Source organism: Natator depressus, chromosome 3, assembly GCF_965152275.1.
Source record: "Natator depressus isolate rNatDep1 chromosome 3, rNatDep2.hap1, whole genome shotgun sequence".
NCBI classification, from domain to species: Eukaryota; Metazoa; Chordata; order Testudines; family Cheloniidae; genus Natator; species Natator depressus.
In genome coordinates this window covers 101,981,217-101,994,712 of record NC_134236.1, presented here as the reverse complement: position 1 = coordinate 101,994,712, position 13,496 = coordinate 101,981,217, and the positions used below count along the sequence as shown (strand labels likewise).

The 13,496-nt window shown below is 39.5% G+C and overlaps 1 protein-coding gene across 1 annotated transcript in view; it reads left to right on the top strand.

Annotated features, from left to right (window-relative positions):
• LOC141984007 (MFS-type transporter SLC18B1-like) overlaps window positions 1-953 on the top strand; it is a 39,455-nt gene extending 38,502 nt beyond the window's left edge. Inside the window, exons 12-14 of the mRNA XM_074946955.1 lie at window positions 253-346; window positions 452-501; window positions 780-953. Coding sequence (XP_074803056.1) covers window positions 253-346; window positions 452-501; window positions 780-846 — 211 coding nt within the window. The 3' untranslated portion in view covers window positions 847-953. The remainder of the gene's footprint in view (window positions 1-252; window positions 347-451; window positions 502-779) is intronic.
• The last annotated feature ends 12,543 nt before the right edge of the window (window positions 954-13,496 follow it).

Below are 13,496 nucleotides of genomic sequence, written 5' to 3'. Positions count from 1 at the left end.
TTCTGCATAGCTTTTCCCCCATCACTTCACAAAACCTCAATTTGGTGCATGGACTACACTGACAGTCCTTATGTCAAACCACTCTTGCATGGGACTACTCATTAGATGTCTGCCAGCTGATGTGCTATCTGTACATAAGTTATAGATCTGAAACCTCTTGTGTCAATGTATTGTGATAAAGAATCTCTTTTAGCTGTGGATGTTGTAATCTCTTCTCTTTGAGGTACCCATACTTCTCTTTGATATTTTTAGAGGTTTTGTAGGACCAACATTAGGTGGATTCCTAAATGAGAGGCTGGGGTTTGAATGGGCTGCCGCCATACAAGGAGGATGGCCGTTACTAAGTGTAAGTAAAGATAGTATTCTTGCTTGTTGCTTTTATTGCAGACTGCAACTGTAAAATATAACACAAATATTACAACTGTAATAATTGGTGTCCGTTTCTTTAAAGGGACTAGCTATTGGAATATTCTATATCCTAGAGGCCTCACGAAGAAGAAGGTACTGTGGGACTTTTATTCTTTACATCCATTTCCAACCAGATTTAAAAGGCTTTCATTAAAGAGAAAACAAAATCAACTTAGTAAGGAAAGAGACTTCTGGGGGCACAGACCACACTTGTTTGTTTTTTTTTGTTTTGTTTTGTTTTGTTTTGTTTTGTTTTTTGGCTTTTTTGTTTGTGTGTTGTTAAATAATGCTAGCATTATATATGCAAAAAGTATCCAGAAGTTCTGTCACACATTGCCTTTCTTCTTTTCCCTTCCCCTCCACTCAAACAGATCCAGCCTGCAGACTCCTCCAGGCACAAATGAAGAAACAGTTCACCTTTTGGCTAGTGAGACATAGCCAGAAATATTTTTGGATCACTGTTCATTTTTTATAGTTAACTTAGTGATGAGAAGAGTGGACTTCACACACGCACAAACATGCAATGCTGCATAATTCTAGAGCTGGGGGGCAGAGGGATATCTTCCCATAATGCACAATGAATTGTGGTTTATTTGTAATTGCAATACATTGCTCCAGGGTTGTTCTGAAACTTGGATATTAAATATCGAATGCCTTTCTTTTGGATGTTCCTGCTGTGCATTGGTTGAACTGGTAACTATTAGATGTCAGTCTGCTTATCTGTGTTCACTGTACGGTGTTCTGAAGAGTCATTTTGTCCAATGTGAAAGAATTTTATTTCAAGATGTTCTACTTTTTGTATTTGTATCTGCTGGGGACTATTCCAGAGAGTCTGTCACTACCATTTTTTTTCCCCTAATGTATGTGTATTTTCCTTTTTTAAAGGGGAAGATAGTGATTAAAAATATCATAAGACACTATAAGATGTTCAAAGGGAATTTTGAAATAGTGAAGCAGTGATCGTAATGATCTGTTAAATAAAGCCAATTAACTTATTTCTAAATTCTGTGAATTTCTTTAGCCAAATGAGATTACAAGTGAGGGTGGAAAGGAAGTCCACAATCTCCCATGCCTCCCTCTGTTTGAAAAGGTCAAAATGAAATTGTTAGGGGGCTTATTCCTTCACCCACCTACTTCCCTGGTTCTTCTCGCATGAACAGAGAGCAACAATACCCGAAGTCCAAAGGTGCAAACAATTCGATGTTTATTGGGGTGAACTTCCAGCAAGCATGATTCCAGTTTCCTTCCTTAGTATCCTCCTTCCCAGCTCTGACACCACAGAGCCTTACACCTGTGTCCCTGTTCCCATTTCTCCCTTTAACCAAACAGGATTCCAGTTTCCTTACTCCCATTCCCTGTTCCCATTTCCCCCTTTAGCCAAACATGGTTCCAATTTCTCCACCCCCATACCCTGTTCCCATCTCTCTCTCTCTCCCTCACACACACACACACCCACCCCCTCCCACCAAGGCCCACTCACTTCCTCATTGACTACAGATTATATAGTAAAACTTCAGTTCTGCTTAGCTATACCTTAACCAATCATTTTCCTGAAATTTAACTAACCAATCCTAACATATTGTAACATGATTATGTAACCAATTATATCCCACCACCTTAATTAGTTTACACCCAGCAAAATTAATTATACAGCAGACAGGAACAATCACAGAACCAGACAGAGATTATACAGACAAACAATAGCAAAGTAGGAACTATAATGACAAAACAATACAGAAGTGAGGATTTCACATCTCAGTATTGATAAGTGAGTTCTTGCCAGACAGGATGCTGTTTCCTTTTTACATTTTCTAGGCACTTCCCTTTCTCTGGAGGTGATAGGAATGGAATACAATTCTGTCCTGATAATGCCTAACAGCCCAATAGCACCTTCTTTCAATGTGACTAGTTTGGAATGTGAGGATGTGACCTGTCGCTTCCTAGCTTATGGCTGCCTCTGCTGCTTAGCCAAAGGCCTTAGCCTAAGCACAGGGCCTCAGACTGTCACAGTAAGAGAAGGCCCTTACACCAGCAGACAGTGATTTTGATTCTTTCTTTTATACTTCTAGAACTAGCCAAGTGATAAGAATACCCCTAAATTCTTAAAGTACAGGCCTTTACAGACAGGCCTGAATATCTATATCCTAACAGAAATGTGTGAGTTGAAAGGGGATTTTAAAATTGTTGGATGCCAAGTAATTTTTCCTTTGAAAATTACTTAAAAAATCAGCTTACAAAAACAAGAAATGGAATAGGTGTATTTTGAATAATTGTTTCTCTTTACTGCCAATTCAGGGGAGTGGCTCCATTATTTAGTCCTTCCTATGGTTGTTTTTTTAACATACCTTAGGAGATACCATGATTAACACCAAGCAAAATAATCAAAGTTTTAATGCTATTTTATTATTAAAGCATTGAACACAAATTATAAACTGGTTATTTCCGTTACACTCCTTAATGTATGCTACTTTGTGGAGAGCTTTTAACAGAGATTGTGCTCCTGAGATTTCGGGGCAGGTGGACCTGTTGGTTTTTAATAAATAACTTGTCAGTTTATAGCTAGCAAATTAAGCAATCTTAACTATAACTGAAGAAAATTATTTAAATTAGTTACTCAGAAGAAGCCACTTAAGGAGCTGTCTTAAAGGGGCCAATTAACCAATATTAATAATCTTAAATCCAATTAAATCTCACTGTGTCTCTGTTTACCAATCTTTAGCCCTCATCTCCTCCAAGAATACATGGTCTAACCACTTGGTGATTAACAGGAGAAACTGTTAGTATATTAAGTTCCAATAGCATTTTAATATCCCAATAAAATCATTTTACAAGTTTAAATTTAACCCCTTGGCAGTGTCTTAATTAACTTTCTTTTATCAATCCATGTTTAAAATTTTGGGCAGGTGTCTTTGGGTTGGTTTCTTCTTGAGTCTTCTCTGTTTTCTTATCTGTTTGTGGCAGGTTGCTTGGAGAGATGGATAAGGTGTATTGGGTAATGCTTTTCATCTAGCAGAGTAGCAGGGGATATGAGTACGAGGTGCTCACTTCAGAGTCTTTTATGCCCTTCTTATTTTCATGAAATTGTAGAAAAACACACCTCTTTTGTGCCCGTTTAGATTTAAATGGGCACTGTTTCTTAGGTTCCAGGCCTTTTGGGGTTGGCTTAGATTACACTTTCTGCTCCTCCATATATAGTCTGTTTTAAAGAATGTGCAACATTTCTGTAGTTGCCTTTGTTCATATTGCAGCCATAAAGATCCAAATAACTTTTTCTTCTCTTTTTTCTTCCCCCCCCCCCCCCCAGTTCATTTTCTGAGATAATTGTTTTCCTGTATTGGGTGAGGGTTTGTTTGTACACTGCCGGTAATTAATTTCCCCATTAATATAAATATTCAATACTTAAATGGCTTCTTACATTGCTAAATAGTCTAGCATCAAATTACCTTGCTATATTTGTACATTAAACATCTTGCTATTCATACAACAATATCAGGCAGTTGTTATATGAAGTCTTGCATTTAGGTACAAAATATTTGTAAATGTATTTAAGAAGCTTATGCCATCTTAAGCATTTTGAGAAACAACAAAGGGTTTTCACCTTTAGGTGGAAAACAGCATTAATTGGAAGTAACCAGTATCGTCTGTAAAATATTTCCCACCATAAATGTTCTACAAGTTTAAAGAATGAAGATTTTAGTGTACTTACAAATTAAATCAATTTCAATAAAGATACTTCTAGAATTCTTTGTGTGGGTTAAAACTCAGGGTTTTTTTTCTTGGTATAGGCCCACTTTACCTTTGTATTTATTGCTCTGATCATAGAATATCAGGGTTGGAAGAGACCTTAGGAGGTCATCTAGTCCAACCCCCTGCTCAAAGCAGGACCAATTCCCCATTTTTGCCCCAGATCCCTAAATGGCCCCCTCAAGGATTGAACTCACAACCCTGGGTTTAGCAGGCTGATGCTCAAACCACTGAGCTATCTCCCCCCCCCCCCATAGAATATCAGGGTTGGAAGGGACCTCAGGAGATCATCTAGTCCAACCTCCTGCTCAAAGCAGGATCAATCCCCAAAAGCAGGATCAATCCCCAAACAATAACATAACAATATGTAGTTCTGGATACCCTGATATACTGACTGGAATTGGCACCTGAAGATTACTTTGTTTTTTGCAAGCAGTATTTATGTCAGTTTCACTTAGTTGTATTATATGCAATATTTTAATTCTTTATCCAGTGTCGAAACTGAGTGTTTTGGGTGGCTTTTAGAGCTGTCAAGGAATTAAAAAATTAATCACGATTAATCACACTGTTAAACAAGAATAGAATACCATTTATTTAAATATTTTTGGATGTTTTCTACATTTTCAAATATATTGATTTCAGTTACAACACAGAATACAAAGTGTACAGTGCTCACTTTATATTTATTTTTGATTACAAGTATTTGTGCTATAAAAAAACAGAAATAGTATTTTTCAATTCACTTAATACAAGTACTGTTGTGCAATCTCTTAATCATGAAAGTTGAATTTACAAATGAGGAATTATGTACAAAAAAACTGAATTCAAAAATAAAACAATGTAAAATTTTAGAGCCTGCAAGTCCACTCAGTCTTAATTCTTGTTACACCAATCACTCAGACAAACAAGTTTTCTTTACATTTGCAGGAGATAGTATTGCCTGGTTCTTGTTTACAATGTCACCTGAAAGTGGGAACAGGCGTTCTCATGGCACTGTTGTAGCTAGAATCGCAAGATATTTATGTGCCAGATGCTCTAAAGATTCATATGTTGCTTCGTGCTTCAACCACCATTCCAGGGGACATGCGTCCATGCTGATGGTGGGTTCTGCTCGATAAGAATCCAAAGCGGTGTGGACCAACACATGTTCATGTTTATCTGAGTCAGATGCCACCAGCATAAGGTTGATTTTTCTTTTTCTTTTTTTTTTTTTTTCCTTTTGGTGGTTTGGGTTCTGTAGTTTCCGCATTGGAATGTTGCTTTTTTAAGACTTCTGAAAGCATGCTCTACACCTCATCCCTCTCAGATTTTGGAAGGCACTTCAGGTTCTTAAACCTCAGGTTGAGTGCTGTAGCTATCTTTAGAAATCTCACATTGGTACCCTCTTTTGTGAAATCTGCAGTGAAAGTGTTCTTAAAATTAACAACATGTGCTGGCTCATCATCCGAGACTGCTATAACATGAAATATATGACAGAATGTGGGTAAAACAGAGCAGGGGACATAGAATTCTCCCCCAAGGAGTTCAGTCATAAATTTAATTAACGCATTTTTTTTAACGGACGTCATCAGCATGGAAGTATGTCCTCTGGAATGTTGGCCGAAGCATGAAGGGGCATATGAATGTTTAGCATATCTGGCACGTGAATACCTTGCAATGCTGGCTACAAAAGTGCCATCCAAATGCTTGTTCTCACTTTCTGGTGATATTGTAAATAAGAGGGCAGCATTATCTTCTGTAAATGTAAACAAACTTGTTTGCCTTAGCGATTTGGCTGAACAAGAAGTAGGACTGAGTGGACTTGTAGGCTCTGAAGTTTTACATTGTTTTGTTTTTGAGTGCAGTTATGTAACAAAAAAATCTACATTTGTAAGTTGCACTTTCATGACAAAGAGATTGCAGTACAGTACTTCTATGAGGTGAATTTGAAAAATACTATTTATTTTGTTTATCATTTTTACAGTGCAAATATTTGTAATAAAAATAATATACACTTTTTGATTTCCTTTACAACACAGAATACAATATATATGAAAATGTAGGAAAACATCCAAAATATTTAATACATTTCAATTAGTTCTCTATTGTTTAACAGTGCAATTAAAACTGCGATTAATTGTGATTAATTTTGAGTTAATTGCGTGAGTTAACTGCCATTAATCAACAGCTCTAGTGGCTTTATTAATATATAACTACTTTGTTGCCCAGAATGGGCAGTTAAAGGTCAGTATGGTCTGTTTTTTCATAAGTATTCTGTTGCTCCCAGTTAGCTGTAGTGTATGTATCATTTTCATCCTCTGTGCCACTTTGGAGCAGTGTATTCGGAGTGATTTTAGTAACAAAGCTATTTATTGTCTGGAATGGCCAGTGAAAGCTCGATTTGGATGGGTTTTTCATTAGCATTAGATTATTCTCACCTATTTTGTATAATCTTGGTAATCTGTGCAACTTCAGAACTTAATGTTCTGGGGCTTTTTTTAATCTTAAAAATGGTTCTGGGCCCAAACAGGTTAAAGAAGGTGTGCTGTTAATTAGTTTTCCTTATTAAAATATTATTCTCAAGATTGTCTAACTGAATCAGCTATTTTTAAAATCAGTTTAATTTATTAAAATGCTGTTCCTAGGTATTCCGGCTCCTTTCATCTTTTATCTCCTTCCATTAAATCCTATTTGGTTTACTCATGCAAACGATCCTACTTCAGTAAATAAACTGCTTGTGTGATTTAAGGCAGAAGGATTTAGCCTGGCATGTATAAATAAGTAACAAGGTAAAGAGTAACCAGATCCTGCTGTGATTTTTTCCCCTACTTGTTTTTCTACTGGGCTGGCTTCATATATATTGTATTCTGTGTTGTAATGGAAATCAAAATGTATATTTTCATTACAAATATTTGCACTGTAAAAATGATAAACAAAATAAATAGTATTTTTCAATTCACCTCATAGAAGTACTGTACCGCAATCTCTTTGTCGTGAAAGTGCAACTTACAAATGTAGATTTTTTTTTTTGTTACGTAACTGCACTCAAAGAAAACAATGTAAAACTTCAGAGCCTACAAGTCCACTCAGTCCTACTTCTTGTTCAGCCAATCGCTAAGACAAACAAGTTTCTTTACATTTACACCATTGGCTCTGCCACAGGCTTGCTCTGTTTCTAAATCAGCACTGCTGTGTTTCTGCAGCTTTTGCCCAGTGACTTCTATGGCAACAAAAAGGTAATTAAAATGGCACAGCATTACTTGTGCAGGCCTTTTGTCCTTTATGGTGTAAGACTTTCTAGATGTGGTAACTGTGTTGCACAGTGTTGGCTTCCTGCAACAGAATGCCTTGATTAAATAGGGAATACGTTTCCCAAGCGAGGTAATCCCTTTTCTGATTTAGTCCCCCCTCGCCTTGCCTACACTTGCGGTCATTTTGAGCAACTATCAAGCTTCAAATATGGCCTGTTCCCAGCCTCATGTTTACACTGCAGCTTTTATTCTGCCTGTCCTGAAGGCCTGTGCCTTGGACAGCTACATTGCAGCAGTGTACAAGCGCTCAATTCTGTTGTCAGAGGACACCAAAATACCGGTTTCTCCTGAAGATGCTTTGATGCTGATGAACAAAAGTATGGACATGTTGGAAGGGGCCATCAGGACAGCAGCCCTGCAGGTACTGTCATTGGCTATTCTGTACTTAGATGTGTTTAGGGGGAGACTTTTTTTGTTTTCGCCTGTCTTCTCAAGGTGCATGTATCATTGTGCCTCCTGAAGATGGTATTTACAGCTGGTTCTTCCCAAAGGAAACAGTTTACTCCTATCTTGAAGACTTCCCAGATCCACAGGTAACTGGATTCCATGTAGTGACCCTGAAAAATATTGTCTTTGCTACTAAAAGGGGCAGCGGTATGGTGGGAGAGGGGTTAAAATCTTTATTCAGCAGTGAAGACCAATAACTTCATTGTGGCTTGTATAGTTCTAAAAAGTATAGGCTAATAATGAACATGTAATATCTGAAAAGTCTCTTTTGTGGCTGGTTGCTTTCATGATTGTTTGGTTCCCCCTCCCCCCCCCCCCCCCCGCATAAAGTATAGTCTTAAATAAAATGGAGTAACTGTAATGTACTTGTTGGGTCCGATGCTTATTTGAAACAAAATATAAGGGCCCTGCTTTTTCAACGAGCTCTGTAGGTTCTATGGCAAAACCAGGACCTAAGAAATATTCACTATTACAATGCAGGAAACCTGCTCAAAGGGTTAAAAAAAATCCTGTAATCTGTGTTTTTATTTGAACTCTGAATGATGAGTTATTACATAGTGATCTTTATTCAGTGCTAGTAATACATTTCTGGTAACTAGGTAAAAGTCAAAGTCCAATAAGCGTAAATTGACATCCCTTGTTATCAGGTCCGAACAGATATTCTGTGATGTCACAGTGCAATAATTTATGTTGCGCAAATATGAAAAAAATACTTCTAAAATGGGGGAGTAGCTTCGTTCTAATAGATATTAGGCTGCATTTAAGGGGAAATAATCCCAATAACTTTATAAATCTTAGTGCTAAAACAATAACCGTTTACAAAAACACTACTGAACAAACAAACCCATAAGAAAAATATCAGTTAAACTTGAAAGTCTTCAAAGAAGGACTTTCAGACCTTCTAATTTCAATTCCTTGCTTTTTAAGCCATTCCTGGCTTTGTCCCATTGCACAGGTTACTAGAATTAGGAAAGGAATATAAAGTAAAGGAAGCTGTCAAATTGTTTTCTGGTTATTATAGTACTTGAAGTCCTACAAACTCATTTGGGCATGTAGGAATGAAATCAGGAAGGCTAAATCACACCTGGAGTTGCAGCTAGCGAGGGATGTTAAGAGTAACAAGAAGGGTTTCTTCAGGTATGTTGGCAACAAGAAGAAAGCCAAGGAAAGTGTGGGCCCCTTACTGAATGAGGGAGGCAACCTAGTGACAGAGGATGTGGAAAAAGCTAATGTACTCAATGCTTTTTTTTGCCTCTGTCTTCACGAACAAGGTCAGCTCCCAGACTACTCCACTGAGCAGCACAGCATGGGGAGGAGGTGGCCAGCCCTCTGTGAAGGAAGAAGTGGTTCGGGACTATTTAGAAAAACTGGACGTGCACAAGTTCATGGGGCCGGATGCGTTGCATCCAAGAGTGCTAAAGGAATTGGCGGATGTGATTGCAGAGCTATTGGCCATTATCTTTGAAAACTCATAGCGATCGGGGGAAGTCCCGGACGACTGGAAAAAGGCTAATGTAGTGCCCATCTTTAAAAAAGGGAAGAAGGAGGATCCTGGGAACTACAGGCCGGTCAGCCTCACCTCAGTCCCCGGAAAAATCATGGAGCATGTCCTCAAGGAATCAATTCTGAAGCACTTAGACGAGAGGAAAGTGATCAGGAACAGTCAGCATGGATTCACCAAGGGAAAGTCATGCCTGACTAATCTAATTGCCTTCTATGATGAGATAACTGGTTCTGTGGATGAAGGGAAAGCAGTGGACGTGTTGTTCCTTGACTTTAGCAAAGCTTTTGACACGGTCTCCCACAGTATTCTTGTCAGCAAGTTAAAGAAGAATGGGCTGTGTGGATGCACTACAAGGTGGGTAGAAAGTTGGCTAGATTGTCGGGCTCAACTGGTAGTGATCAATGGCTCCATGTCTATTTGGCAGCCGGTATCTAGCGGAGTGCCCCAAGGGTCGGTCCTGGGGCCGGTTTTGTTCAATATCTTCATTAATGATCTGGAGGATGGTGTGGATTGCACCCTCAGCAAGTTTGCGGATGACACTAAACTGGGAGGAGTGGTAGATACGCTGGAGGGTAGGGATAGGATACAGAGGGACCTAGACAAATTGGAGGATTGGACCAAAAGAAATCTGATGAGGTTCAACAAGGACAAGTGCAGAGTCCTGCACTTAGGACGGAAGAATCCGATGCACCGCTACAGACTAGGGACCGAATGGCTAGGCAGCAGTTCTGCAGAGAAGGAACTAGGGGTGACAGTGGACGAGAAGCTGGATATGAGTCAACAGTGTGCCCTTGTTGCCAAGAAGGCCAATGGCATTTTGGGATGTATAAGTAGGGGCATTGCCAGCAGATCGAGGGACGTGATCGTTCTCCTCTATTCGACATTGGTGAGGCCTCATCTGGAGTACTGTGTCCAGTTTTGGGCCCCACACTACAAGAAGGATGTGGAGAAATTGGAGAGAGTCCAGCGAAGGGCAACAAAAATGATTAGGGGTCTGGAACACATGACTTATGAGGAGAGGCTGAGGGAACTGGGATTGTTTAGTCTACGGAAGAGAAGAATGAGGGGGGATTTGATAGCTGCTTTCAACTACCTGAAAGGTGGATCCAAAGAGGATGGATCTAGACTATTCTCAGTGATAGCAGATGACAGGACAAGGAGTAATGGTCTCAAGTTGCAGTGGGGGAGATTTAGGTTGGATATTAGGAAAAACTTTTTCACTAGGAGGGTGGTGAAACACTGGAATGCATTACCTAGGGAGGTGGTGGAATCCCCTTCCTTAGAAGTTTTTAAGGTCAGGCTTGACAAAGCCCTGGCTGGGATGATTTAGTTGGGATTGGTCCTGCTCTGGGAAGGGGGTTGGACTAGATGACCTCCAGAGGTCCCTTCCAACCCTGATATTCTATGATTCTATGAGAATTGTGCATCCTGTATTAGAAACAGTCATTAGAACTGCATTGAGCTCTGCAAGGTCCATGCTTCTTCCAGAGATATGGCGGAGACTAAAAAGCAGAGCACAGGACTGTGGGAGCTATAAAAACAATACAAAAATTATAGGATGGAACAAGCATTATGGGATGGAGAAAATGGTGTAGACCTTTATTTGAGGATCCTCTGAACTCATCAGAGATATTCTGATTAGACCAACCTCTGTGTACTAGACACTGGCTTTCAAGGACTACAGATCCCCTGGTGGGTGCCCTTTGGAACTGAACTGGGCTTCCCAGGTCAGAAACTGAGAGTTGCTGCTCCTTTCTGTGGTTTGGGCAAAGAAAAGCTGTGATGGAGCCCTTTTGTTGAATTGCAGCGTTTGAAGATACGCGACCAGGGTTAAGACTGAGCTACTGTTGACAACATGGTAATGCTGGGTCTATGCTCTCTGTGCTGAAGATGCAGTGTTAAGGCTGTGTGGCTACATTTAAGTCTAAGAAGAAGGAGGGATTTATTGTATGATCAGATTCACAGGCTATTGCTCTCTGATATAACTGTCTGTATTATCAGCTAGTACTGTGCAATCCTAAACTGGTCACAGTTCAAAATCACCTCACTCCTTTTTATTTCAACTAAATTGCCTTTGCCAGACTTACAGAGCACTGGCCTGAACTCCAGCAAGCCAATGCACGAAGGAGAGCCCAGGACTATAAACTTAAAGGAGACGGTGCACTCAGGAATGGGGTGGATCTGTGTATAATGATAAGAGTGTTGGTTAGGTTTATGTTGCAGTTGAAAGCTGCAGCCATTAGCTGAACTATAGAAGTGCTACCTACTGACCTCAGACAGTTATAATAACTAACACTGCATTAATCCACTGCATTTGCCATTGTATGTTGCTCAGATAACTTTTAAATAAAATTGTGTTTTCTATTTTGGGTGTTTTATTGCCTGTATAAATATTTATACTTTTTGTTCCTGGAGGCAACTGAGGCATACCTATAGGTTTGTATAGTATCTGTCTCTCTGGAGGCACCACCAACTACAAATATTCATATGAGTAAGAGGACTTCTGCAGAGGATTTCCACCTAATTCCCCGTCTCAGATGGGACCCACCTTCCCCTCCCCCGAATCTCCATTATCCTTAATGACATAAGGCACCCAGGCAACAGGTATGAGTTGCCTGCTCCCCAATAACCTAGGAAGGTAAAGAAGCTTGTGTGGGAACTTGACTCCTAGTTCCCAGGAATCCGTGGGCGAATCATTAGTATCCCACAAAGCATTGTGAAAATGTCCCATAAGGCATTGCACTGGATGGCAGCACAGGACACACTGGGATACCGATCCGTAGTGCACCACTTTTTCTATAGATGCCACCACTCTTAGTGGGTATGTGCAGTGCCATCACAAGCAGCCACGCATGCATACATCCAAGGGATATACAGATGTTGTTGGCAGTACACCAACGCAACTTACATTAGTGAAACTTGGCAAGGTAAACATAGCCTTAATTTCCTATCTGTAAAATTAGGAGGAGAAGGCTACTTCACAGGAATGTAGAAATGATTAATTAAGGTTTATAAAGTGCTAACATTCACCCAAATGCACCCCAAACCTCTAACAACTTGGCAATCCATTGACTTCCACATTCCCAGCTTATTTTGACAAATGACTCTTGAAAACATTTTTAAACGTTGATAACTGTGCACAGACCCTAGCACAAGTGGAAGATTCGCCTCTGTCTTTGTACATAAAATTAGTCATTTAGATTTGGAGGTCCACTAAAGCATCATCTTGTGTAAAAGCTTTTCTAAAATCTTTGGGCTGGCCCTGTTCATAGAGATGTGATCACAAGGAACAGGAAACAGTTTTGTCTGTTGAAGGAAGGGCCAAAAATATTTCCCAGGCCTTTACAAATATACAGTACCAAAGTGAGGAATGAGTATTTCCAGGGTGTTTTGAGCATTTCAGGGTATTATTTATGTCCATGAGATTATATATACTAGAGCAAATTATTATTATTATTATGTTTTCATGTAGCGGACATGAAAATTAAAAATGCATGCAGACTTTCTTCAATATTTTTGTTATGACCTGGGTGAAATCTTGTTGTGGGTTAAGTTAAAGCCTCATTAAGATTGATAGGTGTGAATGCACCCTTCAGTTAACATAATTGTAAGGAAAAGCCATCCATAAAACAAAAGGAGTATTTGAACCTGCCCAGAAGCTTTTGCAGAATATTGTTTGGGTCAGAGAGAGAGTGTGAAAATTGGCAGAACAGAGAGGATCAGTGTGAGCCAAGCGAACAGCCAGAAGGATCTACTGAAAGTCTAGTGTATGACCTTGGAAGAAACCTGGGAAGAGGTTTGTGGGTCAGGGTGAAGGTTGAAAACTGTGGTTTGTTTTGGTGCTCTGAGCAAAGAAGCTGTTCCCTGTTGTTTGATTCCTTCTGTGTTCAGAGACACAGAACTTTGGACTTTCTGTGGGAATAATTAAAACTGTATCAAAGAAACACCTATCACCAATTTCTACTACTAGACCCCAAATTATTGGCTAGCTGCTTGGGTCAAAACAGGTAACACAGTGTTCAGAGTGGGATCCAATTTCCAAGGAGAGAGATTGTGAACGGGTATAACTGTTGAAACAAGTTGAAGCAAATGATGGCAGCTCT